The sequence below is a fragment of the Phoenix dactylifera genome, chromosome 3, assembly GCF_051530095.1.
Source record: "Phoenix dactylifera cultivar Ajwa chromosome 3, Ajwa_hap1_PhDact_Kaust_v1.1, whole genome shotgun sequence".
In the NCBI taxonomy this organism is placed as follows: domain Eukaryota; kingdom Viridiplantae; phylum Streptophyta; class Magnoliopsida; order Arecales; family Arecaceae; genus Phoenix; species Phoenix dactylifera.
The window spans coordinates 15,333,702-15,355,962 of NC_143192.1; the positions used below are offsets into that span (position 1 = coordinate 15,333,702).

Consider the following 22,261-nt stretch of genomic DNA (forward strand, 5'->3'; position numbering starts at 1 on the left):
TTACTTGAGGAGGGACAAACTGATGCAACAAAGATGTAATCTGATTAATCTGAGCCCTCAAAGATTGCATCTCTGTCTGGTGGCTCTGCTTCAACTCTTTTATCTCTGCCTTCAGATCATTAACCTCTGCAGTGCTACTACTCTGTCTAATATCTTGAGTATATCTACCCACTGCAAACAACTGAGTGGGGGTAACTCCAACGCCATAACCCCTCACTCGACCATAACGCTCCGAGCCCATCAACTCGGTAAACACCTGAGCTTCGACACCTCTGGTGTTGCCGATTGAAGATAACTCTCCGATACGCTCTGAAATAAGGGATGTAGCTCTGTCCTATATCTCTCAAAAACAATCAAATTAATTTTTGAAAAATTAAAATATATAAAAAATCATTGCAGAAATTATTAATAAATACATACAACTATATCTCTCGATATGATTTATAAATATAGACATTAGAGTTTAGCAAAATCACCTCTCAATAGGATACATCCATCGGTATTGAACCGGTCCACCAAGTTTAGCTTCCGCCGCTAAGTGAATGAGTAGATGAACCATAATAGTAAAAAATCTAGGAGGAAAGATCTTTTCCATATGGCATAATGTAAGGGCAACATTAGACTCCAATTGATCAAGCACCCTAGGATCAAGAACTTTTGAACACAATGCTTTAAAAAATGATGACAACTGAGAAACAATTACAAGAACTTGATTCGGCATTGACGATCTTAAAGCCAATGGAAGTATATCTTGCATCAAAATATGACAATCGTGACTTTTAAGATTTGAAAGTCTTCGCTCTTTAAGATTTACGCACCATGAAATATTCGATGCATACCCATCAGGAACCTTCATATTTTTCAGAACCATTAGGAAAAGATCCTTATTTTGAGTAGACATTGTGTAACATGCAGGAGGTATAAAAAATTTATCATTACCAAGCTCTTTCGGATGAAGCTCTTGTCGTATGCCCATATCTTTCAAATCAAGACGCGATTTCAAGTTGTCTTTGGTCTTTCCATCAAGATTTAACAATGTTCCAATCAAGTTATCACAAACATTCTTTTCTATGTGCATGACATCAAGATTATGTCGAAGAAGATTATACTCCCAATAAGGTAAATAAAAAAAATACTCCTTTTTTTCCATAACTGTTTCTGTGTAGAAGCAACCAATGTGTCATCATCATTTTTCTGTCCATATGCATTGTCATCATTCTCAAAAAAGTTAGCATCCTCTAAAATCTCTGATATTAACCCTTCATTTAATGAGCTACCAACATCCTCCCTTCCCCTCTTCTTTAAGCATTTGGAGACCTTACCAGATATGTAATTTGTGCCATGCATTTGTCTAAGAACTTCGGTACCAGTTGGTGGAATAGGGGCAGAACGCAACTCTGTGGTACTATCAAACAGATCATTCTGAAATCGAAATGGATGGTTTGGTTCTAACCATCGACGATGGCCCATATAACAGAACTTTCCTCCATTTTTTAACCAATATGAATGGGTTGAATCTTCACAAGAAGGACATGCAATACGCCCCTTAGTGCTCCAACCGGATAAATTAGCATATGCAGGAAAATCATTAATAGTCCATATAAGAGCTGCACGCAATTTGAATGTTTGACCAGTAAAAGCATCAAATGCATCAATACCCTCCCATAACTGTTTCAATTCCTCTATTAAAGGCTGCAAAAAAACATCAATATCATTACCTGGGCCCTTATCACCTGGAATAACCATTGACAAAATGAGTGAAGACTGTTTCATACACATCCATGGAGGTAAATTATATGGAACCAAAACAACCGGCCAAGTGCTGTATGTAGAACTCATAGTTCGAAAGGGATTAAACCCATCAGTAGCCAAACCCAGTCTGACACTGCGAGCATCAGAAGCAAATTCGTGATGCCTATCATCAAATGCTTTCCATGCTAAACTATCTGCTGGGTGTCGTAACATTCCATCTTTTGTACGGCCTTCGTCATGCCATCTCATAGAGGAAGCCGTCTTCGATGATGCATACATTCTTTTCAATCTAGGTATGAGAGAAAAATATCTCAACACTTTAGCCGGTCTTTTCTTAGTCTGTGCAGCATCCACTTCATTCAAAAAATCATGCTCATCTTTAGATTTCTCCCATCGTGAAGATCCACATATTTGGCACGACTCTTCGTTAATATTTCCACCACGGAATAAAATACAGTCATTCGGACAACTGTGTATCTTCTCGTATCCAAGATCCAATTCTTTTACTAATTTTTTGGCTTCATAAGAAGATGATGGCAAAGTAACGCCTTCCGGAAATGCATCATTTAATAATTGGAGAAGCATAGTAAAAGACTTGCTAGACCACCCATTCAAATACTTCAAATGGAATAAATGCACAAGAAAAGAAATCTTTGTAAAATTCTTACAACCCGGATATAGTTCTTCATCACAAGATTTCAGCAAGTTATGATACCGAGCTGTGTCATCATCAGAGTGTATATGTTCTTCAACATGCATAAAATCAGTTGTTGTACGCTCATCACCTATTTCAGTTGCTTCTTGTCCTCCACTAATATCTGTTAAATTTCTAATACTATGTCCAAGAGCATCTCTGAGTAAGCCCCTTATATCATCTTCTCCTACAGGTTTTTTTTCTGTATTACTGGATGCAAAACTAGAGGTGTCTTCTATATACGAGGGTTGGTTACATGGAGATGACAATATCAACTCTCCATGAAATACCCATTCAGTATAACCTCTTGTAAAACCATTCCACACTAAATGTTCTTCAACAGTTTTTGGAGCAAGAGAAGAAGCATTTACACATTTTCGACATGGACATAAAATCTTCCCATTCATATTAGATTTCTGAAAAGCAAATTTAATGAAATTCTGAACTCCATTCAAATATTCGTCACTGTATCTCGGCTTATTCATCCAACTTTTGTCCATTCTAAGAAAAAATAAGGTAAATGATACAGTCAAAAATATGCATGCGTACACTGACTCAAGCAAAATTAAGTTAAACAAATAGCACTTAATCAATTAATTCAATGATTGCATAGCCTACATTTAAGAGCTATATATATGTATTACAATATGTCATCCGTATTAGATACCGGTATTGAATCGGTATGGTACGGTACGCTCCAACCTTACTTATAAGCCTTATCTTGGATTTGTAGCCTTATCTTGGATGATCACTATTATTGTGATTTTCTTACCATATAAGCCTAATGCATCTGTTTCTCAACCTTACTTACCATGAGAATGTATTGACTTATTGTGAAACCTGTTAATGACAATGGATTTGTTGCTGGTGTTTAAATTGTAATCATGTTCTTCCTATATTGTAATTAGACTGATGTCTATTTATAAAGTCAGCTTGTTACAAAGCCAATTTATTACAAAGCCAGTCTGTTACAAAGCCAATTTATTGCAAAGCCAGTCTGTTACAAAGCCAATCTATTTACAAGTCAACTATAACACAAAGCATATAAATCCATGTTGAGACAATCTGTTACAAAGGACAAAAACAACAATCCATGTTGAGGCTAAAAGGGCATATAAAAACCCTCTCATTGTTGGATTGATGCTTAAAAGGCAATCTGTTAACTGAATATCTATCATTACAAGCCACAGCTGATTAAAAACAGCTTTCAAGACCTACTAATTAGTTCAAGGCATTACAGTTTGCTGATTGTAAATAGCTTGCTGTTCAATCTAGCTACCATTACTCAGTTCCATACATGAAAATCAATCCAGCTAACGGCTGCATATAAGAATCACTTTACACATCTACTAATAGAACCAATATGCTTTTATTTCTGCTTTCACTAAACAAATTCAGTTCCATGGATGAACAGACTCATATCTGTTAGCCTAAACAAATACAGTTCCAATACAATCAATTCAATGCACATATTCTTTGTTTATCACAAAATAAAGTGATGCCTATTACATTGTGTATCACATTTACAGTCATATGACACTGTATCCATTTAAAAAAGGGAAAGAGGGAAACGAGTTCTCAAGTACCTGATAAGAGAGCAAGTCTTCCTTTGATAACTTTCCCAAATTTCTAAGCCAACGAAGAGATCTGAAAAGCAGTAGATCTAGATTTGAAAAGCAGTAGATCTCAAGTACCTAATACAGTAATGAATGAACATTCCTAAAATAAGGAGACAGAAAGAGAAAGATATATAAATATCTCCAGGCAGAGCTCTCTCCTTCTGAAAGAGAAGAAGATAAATATATCACAATAGAGTGGTCTTCAGTTCTGATAGTCTAGGCAACTGGGCTTCTTATAACTAGCACTTGTAGAAACTATTTGGACCTTCTGAACAGGCAAATCAGAACCAAATTAACATCTTACACAACCCAAATTTAACACCCGAACAAAAAAAAGTACATAATAATTGAAGCCCAAACAGAACATGCAATAAATTTATAAGTCCAAAACCTACAAGCCCATTTGCCAAATCCAGCCATTCAAAAATTAAGGTTTTTATTTATTTATTTGATTAGACAAATGGATCATATATATTTAGTATGAATAAATCTAATAAAATCAAAAAAATAAAATATTGTGCAATGCAATCGGGACGGCTAACAAGTCGATTCAAAGCACGTCTCCAAAATGTTCCACTACAAAAGAGGCAACTCACATCCGAAAACTAAATTCAGCCACCCTATAGCTGCAGCAATTATGGCATTTCATCAAATAAATACTACGCATTAATAATGTCAAAAAAAAAAGTAGCCGGTGAAGAAGTTGTGTAGTCAATGCTTTTAATAAAATAAATATGTTTCTTGTCCAACCATAACATCAGCAGAGAGGGAGAGTAAAAATCTGAAGTTTTTTTTTTCACTCATGTAATTGAAAAGAAATACCATATCCAAATATCGCTTTCTTGATTCATTTATAAACCATAAATATGAAATTAAAATTAGTTGGTTTTCCTCCAACACAATTGATTAATAAAACCATACATATAAGAAAAGTAACCATTCACAATAACTCAGTTCTTTTAGTATTTGTTACCCAGACTTACAATATCATGATCAAATAAAAATTCATTAAAAACGTATTATGATGTGCAATATTGTGGAAAACCAGAATTTCCAGAATTTATGGAAAACGTATTAAAAATTCATTTATATTTCCAGAATTTCCTCTCCTTTGCTTTTCTTCTTCCCACATCCCAAAATCACCACCATTAGCCGAGAATTTATGTTCTTTTTAATAAATAGCTATCAAGATGAGAGAGCAAAATTAACAAGCAGTATGCATAAAATAGTGCCTAATAAAAGTTAATAAATAGTTACAAAATAGCAAAACAAATGCATAATCTAATCGGACAAACTCAGTGAAATAAAAGTAAGAGAGCAAACGAAACCATATATTTCCAAGACTACCACCTCAAAACTTAGAAAATAAGCTAACAAAGTAAAGGAAACGCCAGAATCTGTACATTTACAGAGAATTCTAAAGCATAAACCGGAGATTAAAAAAGGGAAAGAGGGAAATGAGTTCTCAAGTACCTGATAAGAGAGCAAGTCTTCCTTTGATAACTTTCCCAAATTTCTAAGCCAACGAAGAGATCTGAAGAGCAGTAGATCTAGATCTGAAGAGCAGTAGATCTCAAGTACCTAATACAGTAATGAATGAACATTCCTAAAATAAGGAGACAGGAAGAGAAAGATATATAAATATCTCCAGGCAGAGCTCTCTCCTTCTGAAAGAGAAGAAGATAATCCTATGATCCTATGATTGAAGCAAGAGAAGAAGATAATCCTTGCCGGCTCCAAACTTCAAACGCCGTGTGAGTGCTCTGCGGCGGAGAAGGAGGAAGTCGTCCACGAAGAGGAGGCCAACGGAGAGGGGAGGAGGGGAAGGAGATGCGGCGGAGATCGGTGAAAAGGGCTAAGGACGGAAGGGGTCGGTCGCCGGAAGGGGACGGAAGGGCTGAGGATTTAGGGCTATGGCCTGTGGGGGGAGGGGATCGATTAGGTCTTGTGGTGGGAGGAGTGAAGTCCGACGACGATTATAAGCGTCGTCGTATTTTTTCTATGCCGACGCTTATAAGCGTCGGTAATGGTTTTTTTTCCCGACTCTCTTTACAAGCGTCGGCGGTTACCGTCGGGAAAAAAAAAATTGCCGACGCTTTCATTTAGCGTCGGCAATATAGAGTCGCGACAGCCCTTAATTGTTGTAGTGATACATTTTGTAGCGTGACATATCTCCACGCACCAAATAAATGAATAAAAGAAATTCTAATCCCTATTCAAGTGCAAAAGTATCTCTAAAAGCTACGAATTCTTACCTTCTCGTCATGTGGAGGTCCAAAAAAAAAGATCTATATAATTTTTCATGTCTGAGTCTAGATCTATTAAACAATAACTCAATCCAAACTTGAAATAAATTTGATACATACGTGTATATACAAGCAAAATGCCCCGCAATGCAAGGATGATAAAATAAATAAATATGCAGAGGAAATCAACCTATCTAATTTAGCCTATGACAGTGGGAATACTATTAAATTCTTTAGTTAAAGTTCTATCGTAGCAATCAATTAGATCCAAAGGATGCTTAAGATTTATCCTTATTGTTTATTAATTTTATACTCACCCCAACATGTGTTCAAAATTCCAGTCTCCTTTGCACCTCCATCATCCCCTGCCTCGTTGGATACCCTTCCAAAATTTAATTTCCAAGCGAATGCAAGTCTAAGGCCCACCATGGGGCCGCAATATTCCGACCGATGTATGGATCCCATCACAATCTTGCAATAACTGCACCTGATCGGATGGCTGATACTAAAGCCACCAGACCATGCATTTGCCGAATTCAACATTCTCGGACCCTCCTTCCCACGTGTCCAATAAGGAGCCGAACTGGGACTCCTTATCCCGCTCCAACGGCTCCAAAAGTGGTAAAAACGTACTCTAATCCATCACATGTTCTACCCACTCAGTTAATCTTGGAGATAAAAAAAAATTGATTGGAGATTAGGGAAAGGAGGCAAGGAGGTTGGCTTTGACAAAGGAAAACCATTTTTAGTAAGAAAACAATCTACGAATAAGAGTCCGGTTACTTAATTTGAAATTCATGATATGCTCGATATTTCTATGATTTTTATAGAATTTTTACTGAATTCTATTCCATCACATCTCCTTCTCCCACTTGTACTCTATCGGGCCACGTAATCTTGGAGGTCAAAAGAGTTGGTTAGATATCAGGGAATCGAGCGATCGTTACCGACTCCAGGATTCGTTTCCTACGCAATCTGGGCTATATAAAAAAAATAATAAATCAGTTTATTTAAACTGCATCTACGAAGTCTTCCCAAAGATAAAGGTTCCCTCCCGTCATAAACTCTCTCCTTGTTTTCTTGCTCTCAGATCTCAACCATGGATAACCACCGAGAAACCATCGTAACCATACCAGATGGCTTCACAAATCCATTGCTCCATCAAGAAGCCGCAGCTGTAGAAGAAAATAGCTCCAGATGGTCCGACCTTTCCGTCGACGTCCTCGAGCTAATCCTCCGGCGGCTCGGCCCCGTCGACCACCTCCGGTTCGGGGAGACGTGCCGGTCGTGGAGGTCCGCCCGATCCCTCCACCGGACACGCCTCGACCTCCCCACCCCGCAGCTTCCGTGGCTCCTGTCCGGCCCAACATCGTTCCTCTCCAAAGGCTACCGCTTGAAGTTCTTCAGCCCCTCGGACGGCCGCCGTTACACCATCAGCATACCAAAAAGAACTCCGAGGCAGTACTGGGTCCCCGGCTCCTGCGCCAACTGGCTTATAACCGATGCAGGTCGCGATATTTTTCTCGTCAACCCCTTCACCGGAGTAGAGCTAAGATTGCCGAGGATTATAGCGGAGCGCGAGCCGAACCAGGACTTCGCCATCGCCGTCTCGTCGCATCCCGGCGCTCCCTACGGTGCGGTCGTGCTGGCGAACCTGTGGACGGTCTCACTTATCTGCAAGCGTCCTGGCGACAGGCACTGGCTCTGGTTTCATCTGACTGGGGAAGACCGGAGAGTCTGTCAAGTCGCGGCGGTCGGAAGGAAGTTCTACGGCATCACTCACGGGCGTCGGCTGGTCGACATCGACCCTGACCGATCTCCGCAAGTGGTTGTCATGAATCAAGTTGGAAGTATCCTGGGGAACCCCCAAGGTAGAACTCATGTTTTCCTGGTCGAGTCCGACGGAGACTTGCTAGCCGTCGTCATGAGCTGCCCGAACCTCCGTAGGTCTACTCCTTCGTTCAGCTTCTTGAGGTGGGACGTCGAGACATCGTTCTGGGAGGCGATTGAGAGCATCGGGGACCGGCTTCTTTTCTTGGGCCTGAGCAGCTCCATCTCGGTGGCTGCGAGAGAGCACGGAGTTGCCGGTGGGCGGATTTACACGATAGGTCCTCATTCTACGGGGATTTATGACCTGAGAACACGCGAAGGGGAGGTGCTTTGCTGCTGCAGGAGCTCTTCATGGCGAACTTGGGTGGCGCCTCGGCTGTTCTACTGGAAGGGACAAGCAGACGAGATCAGCTGGTGGCGGTATTATGCTGAAGAAGCCGTGAAGGTGTTTTTGTGGGCACTGATTACTGTTTCTATTTTTTTTGTTTTATGTTGGGCATTAAACGACATTTAATAGTCATCGCCCTCGAGTCAAGGCCCATTGCATGCAGCATGGCCAAAGAGTCAATAAGTCAGTAGTCTGAGTCAAGTATCATAGCAAATCAAAAGTCGTATGAATTGAGTCCTTTAATAAAGTGAGTGCCCATGCATGTCTCGTAGATATTCTAGTATATTTATGTATCGGGTATATCAAGGGTCACTATGTAATTATACAAAGCCATGTAATAATGGTTCATCTTGCAAGTAAGTCAAAAGAACTAATAGAATGAAATAATATTAGAGTGTTACACTCCGTCTACTCTTTCCTATTTTCCCCCAACACATCAATTAGGATGATATTAGAATTTTGATACTTTCGTTGCCCCTAATATAATAGTCTAGAGCTCAAGTATGTGTGCCCACCATGTATCTAGAGCCAATAATTTGATATTAGAGCCACAAAATCCAATGAGGTAGACAATCAAGAAAGGCTATTCGAGAGCAAGGTGCATGGCTCTAAAAAGAGAAGCGAGAAGTTAAAAATAACTTAAAGAAGGAGACATTATTATCGGCAATGACGGGAGGAGATAGAAGATGGAGTTGAATTTTTACAAGTTGCCTTCCAGTCATCGCAACAAAAGTACGACTAACCTCTAGTATGGGAGCTTATTCTGAGAAAACTCGCTCATTGACATTGTTCCATCTCACACTTAGTTAAGGGAATCCCTTAGGTTGCTAAAACCTATCATGCAGGATACAAGGATACTACCCCATCGGCTTCAGGAGCACACTTTAACTGACATATACCGTGAAGCTAATGCTTTGGTAGAACGGATTGCAAATATAGAAAGGACAACACTATTCTTTCTTACATTTTATGAATATCTAATAAATAAATTATCAAAAGTCAATGTTTATGCTTCAATATAGTAGTTGATCTCTATAATATTACTTACAAGTATGTCACTTCCTACATCGGCCAAGATTTAAGGTATCTCATTTTGTCTGAAAATTTCTCCATCTTCCATTTGGATTAGAGTTGAACTAAGAGTTTATTTTGATGTTACAAAATAATTAAGTAAAAAGATAATTAATCGATTGTCTTGTGTTTAATTGATTGATTTTAGAAAGTAAAGAAAAAAGTCTTCAGTTACTCTCAAACAAAGATCATCTATCTGAAGCTCCACATCAAGAAGCATAACTTCAAAAAGACCATAAAAATAATTCTTGGAAGCTCACATGCAAATACAGAAAATTTTATACTAAACTGCCTCAAGAGTTGACCCTAAGCTTACAACAAGTCGACCCTGGTACACTGTCGCTGACTGATACGCCTTCATAAGCCAACTCCAGCAGATTGCGAGTTGACCCTAGAATAGTCTGAGAAGATAGACAGAAAGCCAGGGAATTTAACACAGTGGCGAGTCGACCTATGAAATACATGAGCCGACTTCGATCTAACAAAAGTCGACCATAGAAACAAATGAGTTAACACCTGAATGGTCATAGAGAAAAGATAGAGAGTTAAAAAATTCATCGCATTGACGAGTAGACCCATGAGAATCATGAGCCGTACTCTCGTCCAACAAGAGTCGATCCTATAAAATAATGAGTCGACCTCTGAACGACAAAAGTGGAAAGCTAAAATGCAGTAAAACTTAGTTCGTTGAAGAGTCGATCCCTGAAAATCATGAGTCGACTCTTGTCACCAAACGAGCCAACCTCTAAACTGAGAGAGCCATCTTCGCAATATACATAGAAAAAAGATAGAGAGCAGCAAAAGCAGAAGCAAGCTCGAGTCGACCTCTAAAGATCACAAGTGGACTCTTGAAGATTACGAGTCGACCCCTAAAGATGTAGAGTCAACTCCTCTATGTCTGACAATAGTAATAGCTAGATTTTCTGTGGGTCAGAATGGCTATTTTTCATCTCACAATGGCTCTTTTATCTATCTAATGGCAAATAGTGTGTTCCAACATTTTCTAAATGGTATAAATTTATAGAAACACTAAAGATTAAAGAGAGCTCAAGCAGTACAAAGAAAAATCTATTAGAGAAAGAAAGAGAGAAAAAGAAGAGAGCTTTAAAGAAAAAAATCATTCAAGAGTATTTATAGTGAGCTAAACGATCACATCTTCTACATCTAAGAGTTGGTGAACTGCATTCAAGGTCAATCAAAACAACCAACAAAGTCAAGGTTTATTTATTTTTTGTATTTATTGTTTAGGAGCTGTACTTTACTGTATCAGCACTTAATTCTGTCTATATTTTGCTATATCAAGTTTTCGGGATTGAAACACGGAGAAAGATCAATCCAAACTTTAAATTAGATGTGTTGATCTTAGGATAGGCTGAGAAAAGGTTTTGGTTGATTAACCAAAAAAATCAACTGGGTTGATTGTGAACCCGAGTAAAACGATCGATATATATATTTTCGTTGACTGCTTGAAAAATTAACACTACAAAAGAAGGAATAACTCCCGGCGCTTTTTTTTGTCTTTACCGACGCTTATAAGCGTCGGCGAATTCCCAGCCCACGCTTCGCAAAGCGTGGCTCAGACGTCGGGCAGGTGGGCGTGGGCCGGGTTTAGCCCGACGCGTTAAAAAAGCGTCATTGGTCTATGCCGACGCTTTTAAGCGTCGTTCCTTTTATCATACGCCGACGCTTATAAGCGTCGGCGAGAAGGGTTGCTTTTCCCGACGCTTTTAAGCGTCGTTTCTTCTATCAGACTCCGGGGAGAAGGGTTGGTTACTACGGGCTTAGGCCGACGCTTAAAAGCGTCATTAAAGGCTCGATTTTCCCGACGCTTTTAAGCGTCGTTTCTTCTATCAGACTCCGACGCTTATAAGCGTCGGGGAGAAGGGTTGGTTACTTCGGGTTTAAGCCGACGCTTAAAAGCGTCGTTAAAGGCGTGCCATTAGGTGTAATTCCTGTTGCTTTTCCCGACGCTTATAAGCGTCGGCATTAAATTTTTTTTTAAAAAAAAATTTTGAAAAAGTAATTTTTAAATACTCTATGTACATTAAATTCTTACAAAACAATAGAAACAAATACACTGAATCACATATATAACAAAATATGAGTCACAAACAAAAACTTTGATTGCATTCATATTATCATATTTGATTACATTGTACTTCAAAAACATTCTAAAAACATACAAGTCAAATTCCTAAGTACACAATCTACAATATGTATCAAGGGTCGGCATCATCATCTCTACAATATTGTCATTAAGCTTGGGGCGAGCCCAGTCAACCAAGCTCTGCTGCTTGCTCTATTAGGAACCAAAAAACAGAATTGAATGTGTAATCCATCAAGTTGATACCGCTTTCTTATATGGCCTTCGATATTCAGAACCTTCTATAGGATTGAAAGGTATCAGGTTCACATGATAACCCCGACCGCACGAATGAAGCATTTCTGCAAGTTCTACTGCATGCTCTATTCTATCATTGAGACCAGCTGCCCATATCCATGATTTGAAAAGAAATGGCTAGCACATCAAAATTCATACTACTAAACAAAATATCAAACAAGGTACAAGTTAAATTCTGGTCAACTACCTAAAAGTGTATACTCAAAGGTTACTCTGCGTCCAGTTTGGAGGAAATAGTCCTTGCAGTCATCCATTAACGCATCTAAGGGGTAAGACTTTGCACTGGGAACAAACATTTTTCGAAGTTCCTGGTTTGGAGCATGTATGCTTGAGCCCCATAAAAGCCAAAAAAAACTACACATCAGCAGGAGGAACACAAAAACTTAAATTCGTGAAGATAGAGCTGAAATCCAGATAAAGCTCACTGGGCAAGATAATGCTAGACTGAGGTAACTTAGATTGGTGCAGGCCCTGCCTGACAGACAGAGTTACCTAATGGCACTTGATAATAGCCTCATGTGATAGCTAAGAGTTGTTCGCACCAGTATAAAAGCAAACAAGAGAAGAGAATCGAATGCAACTGTCCTGGATACTGTAAGCACCAGTATAATATGAATATTCCACTATATGCACTGGGAAAGTCATGCCGCTATGACATGAAAATTTAAATAAGGCAGGATTCAAGTTTAGTCATTAAAAAAAGGACGTCAAGGGATGCACTACAGTGTATATGCTATACAAAACTAATAGAAAATATAAAAATGCATAAGAATAATATATATTGCAAATGCAACACTATAGGTCATTATTTTCTCTAGCAAAGTTATCAGGGGAAAAAAAATTATTAGCATCTTTTTTTGTTGGCAATTGGGATACTGTTTGTAAAACCAAGCAATAATCACACATATATCAGATTATTTTTTTTTGTCGCAATGTCAAACAGATAAAGAATCTAAATCATACTTTTAATTCAAGATCCAGGTTCTAATTACATCGTATTTTCGCCAGAGATATTTAATGGAAAATAATTTAGAATCTTATTCAAGCACCTATGTGCTTCCAAAACTGACTTCAGATTCAACATTGGTTCACCCATGCCCATGAAGACAACATTTGTCACCCTATGTCTGAAGAGCTCCTCTATAGCCAATACCTACATTCACAAAGCACCGCACATGATATGTATGCAAGCAGAAGCAGTATTTTCCATGGGAAATAACAACAGCAGCAGCAGCAATAGAGAAACTTCAGTCAACGAATCATTCTCGTCATCTTTATGTTTTCCCCATCGTGGGGTTCCACATATTCGGCACGACTCTTGGTTCCTATTTTCACCACGATATAAAATGCAGTCATTCGGACAACTGTGTATCTTTTCATATCCAAGGTCCAACTCTTTTATCAGTTTCTTGGCTTCATATGAAGATGATGGCAGAGTAACACCTTCCGGAAATGCATCCTTTAATAATTGAAGAAGCATGGTAAAAGACTTGCTGGACCACCCATTCAAATATTTCAAATGTAATAAATGCAGAAGAAAAGAAATCTTCGTAAAATTCTTACAACCCGGATACAGTTCTTGATCACAATCTTTCACCAAGTTATCATAATGAGCTGTGTCATCAGCATGTATAGATTCCTCAACATGTATGGACTGATCAATAACTGCACGCTCATCTTCTCCTACAGTTCTGATATTATGTCCAAGAGCATCTCTAAGTAGGCCCCTTATATCATCTTCTTCTGCAAAATTTTGTTCCGTGTCACTACATCCAAAATTGAAGGTGTCTTCTAGATCGGAGGGTTGGTTACATGAAGGTATGAACTCTCCATGGAGTACCCATTCAGTATAACCCTTTAGAAAACCATTCCAAACCAAATGTTCTTCAACAATTTTTGGATCAAGAGCAGAACCGTTTACACATTTTTGACATGGACATAAAATCTTCCCGTTCATATTAGATTTCTCAAAAGCAAACTTAATGAAATTCTGAACTCCATCCAAATATTCAGTACTAGATCTTAACTTATTTATCCAACTTTTGTCCATTCTATTAGAATACCGATTGAACTGCAGTTTTTAAAAAAAAGATAAACAAAATTAAGTAAAATGCAACAGAAGAAGTATATTATGCAGCTGAATGGAATGAGAATGAGAAAGAGAAAGGTTACCACTCAGCAAGCTTAAAGTTTGCAGATAACAGTGTCGGTGAAAGGGGTGAAAGAGAGGGCTCTTCACCTACAATCCCTGTGGATGTACCAACACAAGCATGAACACATGAAATTTATTTAAGAATGTCAACAACAACCAGTTCGAGAAACATCAACTCACCTACTGTTTGATTTCTTATCCTTGCAAGTTGTTGATATGTTTAAATGTCCGAATATGTTGTCTGGAATGAAGATAATGCTTCTCAGAAGAGCATGTATTTTCGTATTTCATGATGCTCTATTTGAGATGCCAATGTCGTAGCTCTTAAAAAAAACTCATAGCTGGTATCCTAAACTACTGGGATACCAGCTATGATAGTTAAAGCATAGATAGTAGCTAGACAGGCAGGAAAAGTTCTGCCAGAATATTTAATTCAAAATCATGTTCTCAAGAAGAAAGCTACATTAAATATAATATAAAGTATATTCGATGATATTGATACAACAAGAATGTCTCCCTGCATCTAATGAACAACTAGAATATAAGATTCCTTTTTTGGTCTAAACTTTGCACTTATCCTACTCTAATTAGGACATATAGCTTGCTTGAACTATCAGTTGTTTAACATGTATAAGCTTCTATTGTGTCAATCTTTTTGATCATCAGTTGTTTAACATGTGCTCCAATTGAATGACATGGATACTCTAATACCAAACCAATTTGATCTCTATACTCTAGAGCTCTTGGGCACAGTTCAGCTAATGAGGACAATTCACGTTTGGAAAGATTTCTGGTGATCAAAGATTAGAAAAACAACAAAAATAAAGAAACTTTGATTATTGAACTATCTATTATATTTCTTCACAAGAAAAATAGAATTGGTGAGAACTAACCATAAATAGTAGCAAAAACAAGACCACCAGTAACAACATATAGCATCATTAATTTGTAAGGCATCAAAGTTTTTGAATCAGTCATGGGCAATTCATGAGTAAATCATAAAATCTATGATAATGGCAAATAATTAAATATTCTTGTTACTTTATTACCAAGGATAATCTGGAGGATCAAATTCCACTAACCAAATAATAATGAACAGCTACACTAACGCACTGCACCACAGTTTGAAATTTGAGTATGCAAAAATTTAAAAAAAAACACCGTGTTTTTCATTATATTTGGTTGTGAAAATTAATAAAGGTCTAACTGCTAAAACTCTCAAATAAGGCATAACATAGAAGTACAGGGTTTGCATGTTACACACCTTTTAACCTGATATGATATCCTCTAGATGCAAAGCGAAGTATGGCCTTATATGGCTGTTGTTCGGTTCATGTCGGATATTTCTGGTTTTCTAACGGGTCGATTCGGGTCAGATCAAGTCAGATTTATGTCAGATCCTTAGGACCAGCTGATTACTATCCCTATTTTGGCTCCTTGCAGAATGTTTCTTGGTGTATAAATAAATAAAAAAAAAATCAAGAAGGGAAAGTTAGAAGCTGCCCTTAGAACTTCCATGCTGTCCATCAACAGGAAGGAGGACCTACACGCGCAGTGGGTCTGACACCTATCCTATCTAAACATTCCATGCAAATTTTTAGAATATCTCCTATCAAGTTTTCATTAATCATTCAAATCGGTCATCAACTCAGGTATTGTTAACTGATGTCAATATCATTTCAAACATCTGTAAACAGAACTTGATTATTTCTGAAACCTTGATAAATTAACCATGCTGTAAATTCAATTAACAAGATCACAAAGAACTCCATGCACCAAAGAGGCCATGCATCTCTATGCATTTAACAAAATTGACAAAAGAAAGAGAAACAACTAGTTTCATAACATTAGGAACTCCCAACACTAAAAACATCAGATAAATTATTGCTTTAAAGAAATTTTAACCCAGCTCCACCAAAAAAAGGACTTACGGAACAGATGCTTTATGCTCACAAGCAAACCTATGAAAAAGGAAAGGAAGTCTTTTTTAACAGAAAATAAAAAAAAAACAATTAGAAAATCAAATAAGGAAACTGGACGCACCTCCTTTTCCTAGTGATTTTGAAGTTGAGTTTTATTAAAATGCTTCGTTATTTTCATAAAACCTGTTCTGGAAAACTGATTGCTCTAAAACCCTACCAAATAGTAATACACAACCAAATTTTCCCCTGTTTTCATTAAACCACTTCCCCAAAGCGGAACTTCATGAGTACTCCTAATAAGACCAAGAGACAATCAGACAACCCTAAAGCAAAACCAAAACCTGCAACCAGTACAGGCTTTGGTCAGGCACAAACATTACCAGATCTGATACAATCAGTCCTCGCCCAACTTGATAAGACAAGGATTCACGATCAAAGGGTCAGTTTTACTGTCTCACGAGGGAAGCTTCGATCCGAACAACCTCCTGTCCATAAATAAAACAGTCATACCAAACTCTCAAGAAAGAATGTATTTGGTATGGAGGACAGGCATTGACACCAACAGGTTCACAAATATGCCTTGGTCTTAAACTAAACTCAGACCAGATCATTTGATGTAATGACTCGAATGAGACAAAATACGTTATGCACAAAATGAAAGCAACCATGACGGCCAGAACCATCTAACATGTTGCACGTTGCTATCAGCACCTGAATTTGGGTCATGTCACGCCCCGAACCCGAACTTAGGCCCGGGACGCGCCAGACGCCGCACACCCGCACGGCGGACCGCACGGGCGTGCAAGGCTGAATAATCAGACACTCAAGTCACAACATCAGATCACAATATCAATACTAAAAATCTATCATTTATGATAATTAAATCAATAATTCAATTTCAAATGTCTCAAATAAAGTTGGTAACATTTATTTACAAGATCAATTACTTATGACAAAATGAATCTAAATCTATCTATGTCCAATGTCATAAGTCCTCTCCTCCCGAATCCCCTATCAATCATCTCCTGCAATTATGTAAAAAACAGGTATGAGCTACAACAGCTCAGTAGGTAACAACATGCATAAAGTCACGATAATATGTATTAAAGCATATGCAATATAACTACAGGTCATGTGCAGAAATAAATATGATGATCCGCAAATCAATCCGATACTCAAGTAATATATATATATATATACCATCTTAGTCTATCATACACTACAAAAGAAGGAAGCACTCCCGACGCTTTTTTTTGTCTCTACCGACGCTTATAAGCGTCGGCGAATTCCCAGCCCACGCGACCCAAAGCGTGGGTCAGACGTCGGGCAGGTGGGCGTGGGTCCGGTTTTTGCCGACGCTAAGAGAAAGCGTCGGCAAAAACGGGGATTTGCCGACGCTAATGAAAGCGTTAGCAAAAACGGATTTCCCGACGCTTTAAAGCGTCGGGAAAGACCCACCCAGTTTTGCGTTTTCGCCGACGCTTTAAAGCGTCGGTAAAAGCAGATTTCCCGACGCTTTAAAGCGTCGGAAAAGACCCATCCAGTTTTGCGTTTTCTCCGACGCTTTAAAGCGTCGGCAATTGTATTTTGGCCGACGCTTTAAAGCGTCGGGATTGCTATTTTTTTAAAAAAAATAAAAATACGAATGTAAATTATAAAGGTCAAAATGCAGGCTGTGAGGGAGTTTGGAGTTTCATTTTGTACCTGTTGAGCATCAAAAAAACTGATAACATGTTTGGCCTGTCACTTGGATTTTCCTGTACGCATAACAGCCCAAATTTCAGTGCTTTAAATCCCAAGATTTTGTGGCTTGAATAATTTTCAGCCATACTTGGATCAACTAATTTCAGCTTCCGCCTTACAGAAATAAAGAAAGTTATAAACAAGTCCTATAAATATATAAAGCTCTGCATCCCAATCAGCAGTAAAGGATATCTGGCTCTAAGCATAGCATATGGTAAAGAGGACACCATGTGGAAAACAATGGAGAAGCCAACTGGCTGACAGAAATTCAGACCTATAGATTCTAGGTAGTTGTAATTCCTAGCAAATCTCATGATAGCCTGAAGACAAAATAAGAGGACCCAAAGGAACATATTGCCTTGTGTATTTGCTAAAAAACTTCCTGGAATACCTGCAAGGCTATCAAGATCATTGCAAACAATCCTTAAAGATTTATATAAAACATAAGATTTATATAAAACATTCTAGAGATTGAAAGATCATCCCCCTCCTTTCGAGAAACAGAGCATAATAAATTTATGAAGATAGAAATCAGACAGAGGTTCCAATGCTTGTCCACATCATTCATGGAGGCATCCTGTTTCAAAAGAGCAAATAAGAAGACCTGAAGGTAAAGCAAAATTAATTTCCAAGAGCCTGCTGCCATAACTGGCTTGATACTATGATCACAAAGGACCTTATACATTTCCAATATAAGGATGGTTGTACCCATCAGCTTGAAGGATGGCCGCGAATGGAGGATCCAGAACATCCCCATGAGTCCACACAACATTCCCTCGCAGAACATGACTCGCCAAAACTAAAGACATCTGACTTAAGGGAAATACTCCCAATTCATAGAAACAAATGTTAAACCTGTATACAAATTTGTAAAACAAAGTTTTCCAGCACAGCAAACACACAACCTATTATCACATCACAAAAGTCACATCACAAACAAAATTTTTTTATTAATTACTAATCATATTATCATATTTGATTACATTGTACTTTAAAAATATTAAAAACATACATATCAAACTCCTAAATAAACAGTCTACGATGTATCAAGGGTCGACGGCATCATCATCTCTACAAGTAGAAGTATCAGCAACCTACAAGAAAAAAAAAAATTTAGAAATTAAGAATACAAAAATCAAAATCTAGATAGTTATAATACATGTGTGCAAGTCCCTCCTCGTCCCCCCAACAAAAACATGCACACACACATTTGAAAAAATAAATAAAGAACTAAAGAGAAGGTAGTTATGCATCAATATTGCAAGCCCTGGCCCATTCCTAAACCTTTAGCTACTCTATCAAATAGAAGCGATCGAGTGTAGCTAGAAAGACCACTTTATCATGAGAAGATATACTAGGTCCACGATCAAGCAGAGAGCCATTACAAGAAAAGCTCTCATAGGATTAGATCGCATATTTTCAGGATTGTTAGAAGTCATAGGATTATATCACATTGTTCAGTAGAGTTTGTTTACTTGTAACTATATAAAGCTCGCACAACATCCGAAGCAAACAGGTCTTCATCCAGCATCATAAATTGATGCACGATGGAGATCAAATAATTTGAAGCTTTCAGCTACAATCACCCAATATGTTATGGTACAAATTATACATGCCCTATATCTATGTATAGACTAGAAATACAAAATACGACGGTTTTATCATATCAATTTCACTTTTTTAAACTTCTCCCTTTGAGTCCACATTACAACAATGAATTAGTTTTAGACATTTTTCATGTTTATATTTTACTTTTCTTCGAAAAACCCAAGTTCTTCAAATTAAAATGGTACATTTTAGAAGGCAATGGGTATTATACGGGGGATGGCTAACCATACAAGCAAGGATGACTGGAAAAAAAAAAGAATGCTCAATAACTCCTTAACAATTTTTTTGCAAGGACACAAGAAAAGCTAGGAAGCAATCAAATCCAAAAAATCAGCTTGACAGGCAGATATTTTGGTACATGGGCAATCAAACAGGGAACCTAAACAAGAAACCAAGAATGGAGGTCTCTCAATGAAAAATGATTTCTGTGAAAATCTAGAAAATAGTAACTCGTGTGCAAAACTTTACAACATATTGACCTATAAATATTGCTTGCTGTGCTTCTAAGAGCCGCGTTAAAGTCCAATGTACCTGCTTAATTTCTGGTGGAGCAGGAATTTCAGGAGCCAAATCTTCCCGTTCCTCTGGATCATTGCCCACAGCCTCATCATCGTCAGTGAAATTTTCTTCATGCTCCCAGTCATCACCTAAAGGGGGAAAATTCAATAATAAGAAATCCTTGGCTCCTGATTTCCAAAAGCACTAGAAAAGCAGATTATTACATACAATCTGACCACAAGACTTTTTATATACCTCCTTGCTGCATCATGAGGAAGAAATATTCAGAAATCAGAATAAATATAAACTCTATTTATTGATTAACAACAAATGTTAATAATACTTAATATACAACCATGTGAAGTAAGTGGCAAAATAGGGTGGTAATCGACAATGCTAGAGCATGCCATGCTAGGAAACTAATCATTTTCAGGTCATGATATTGAGAATACATGTTTCATAGGAAAAAAAACATGTGCACAGAAACTAAAAGATGAAACCTAATGTAATAACTTCCACCCTCATGATTATTTCCCACATGTTTTTCTGGTCATTATTATCTCCAACAAATTCATTGATGGCCTGAGTGTCTAACATAGGAGAGCTTCAATCCATTCTACAATTCAAAGAAGTGACACATATTAAAATTGCTGACATCTTGAGCAATCTGCATAACCCACCACATGCCTGGTCCATAGGCCCAACTTTTATTGTTCTAACACTACATGCAACCATTATAAAAAATTGAATAGCAGGACCTCATACCAGGAAATGACGTATGGATATTGTATGATAATGTTAATAGTGGACTCAGTAAGGCTTAGTCTCAAAAAGGAAGGTAAAGTTGAGATTTCAGATCGGAGCTTCAAGAAAACAGCGCTGATATAAATCCCCAAATCTTAAAACTTCTAATTACAGAAAAGAAAAACATGATTAAGCATAGAGAACTCCTCCATCAACCAGCACTGCCTCTCCCTTCAAGGTTTTGCATAGAGAACTCCTCCATCAACCAGATACTTTTGTCTTCGCCACCGTCCCAGTTCTGTTCCATGTAACAGAAACTCTGCTTCGACCCAATGGTGTTATTCTTGGAATCGAGCACTTTCTTGACGCCTTTCGTGGCCTTCCATCGTCCCAGGCCTGCGCGCCGAGATGCACGGCTGGTTTCGCTTGCGCCGGAACGCTTCCGAGGGTTAGAAGTGAAGAAGAACCACTCATAGTCCTTGTTTGCCATGGGATATTCTACTGAAAGAAACCAAGAAAACCCAAAGAAAGGATTAGAAACCCTAAATCAAGAAAGAAGACAATGGGGAAGCGCAAGAAAATTACAGGCCAGGTCCTGGGGGCGGCTTCCATAGACGTCACCCTCCACGATAACGTCGCAGGGAAGAGGCCATCGAAGTAGCTTGTTCTTGAGGTAGGCGACGAGGAGAATCTCGTCGGTCGGTCTGAACAAGTAGCCCGGCGGCAGCATTGTCGTCCCAGCAACCTTTCTTGGACTCTCAAGATTCTCAGACGAAAATCAGAGGATTGAGGAGCAAAAGATCGCACGAGAGTTTGAGCCAGAGAGGGAGAAGGATCAGGCGAGGAGGAACGACTGACGTCCCAAGTATATATAAGGCACGGAGAGGCAGTGAGTACCCCGTGGTACTGGCCCGCCTTGCTCATTGGCACGATGTCTCCCGGCCTGTAAGCGAGCGAGATCGAGAGCAGAGACGAGATCCAGAAGAAGAAGAGGCAACGAACTGGAAAAACTCTTCGATCGCCGGCCATGGCCAAGACTCGGACCCGAGCTTTTGGGGGGAGGAAAAGGAGGGAGGAGGGAGGAGGTCGCTCGGCGCCGGAGAGGAAGGTGAAGGACGGGACAAGGGTCGGCTAGCTCTATTAGGGCTTGGTCGATCGAGGATAGAGGGAGAAGGGGGACGGGTTGTGATGATATTTAGTTTTCAACGACGCGTATAAGCGTCGTCATATTCCAACTCTATCGCCACACTAACAAGCGTCGTAATTAGCCGGCGCTTTTTACAAGCGTCGGCTATTTTGGGCGGTAGTTCGGAAATTGCCGACGCTTGGAACAAGCGTCGGCAAAAAAGCGTCGTTAAAAATTATATTTCCTGTAGTGATATCACGCATAACATAATCCACATATCTACCGCATGACTACGGCCACATCACCCAGTGGCATGGTCACACCGAAGTGTCAACACTCTGCTCCAAATGGAGCCCTGCACCGCAGTGCTGCACCCCAGGGTGCCCCAATCTCTGCTCCTCAGAGCATGCTCCGCAGAGCCAAAACACCCCATAGTGCCGGAACTAGCTCCTCATATAAGTCGACAG

The 22,261-nt window shown here is 38.8% G+C and overlaps 1 protein-coding gene and 1 long non-coding RNA gene across 2 annotated transcripts; both read right to left on the minus strand.

Moving 5' to 3' along the window:
- Nucleotides 1–991: 991 nt before the first annotated feature.
- LOC149767921 (uncharacterized) lies at nt 992–16,122 on the minus strand. Its single transcript, XM_089929880.1, has 3 exons — nt 13,172–16,122; nt 12,494–12,593; nt 992–2,947 (listed from the first exon to the last, which is right to left on the minus strand). The coding sequence occupies exons 1-3, from the start codon at nt 14,049–14,051 to the stop codon at nt 1,069–1,071; spliced, it is 2,859 nt and encodes a 952-aa protein (XP_089786006.1). The 5' UTR covers nt 14,052–16,122; the 3' UTR covers nt 992–1,068.
- Nucleotides 16,123–18,748: 2,626 nt separating this feature from the next.
- LOC149767922 (uncharacterized) lies at nt 18,749–21,842 on the minus strand. The gene is made up of 3 exons (XR_016399777.1): nt 21,254–21,842; nt 19,958–21,169; nt 18,749–18,912 (listed from the first exon to the last, which is right to left on the minus strand). It is a non-coding gene; the product is annotated as an uncharacterized LOC149767922 (long non-coding RNA).
- Between the last annotated feature and the right edge of the window lie 419 nt (nt 21,843–22,261).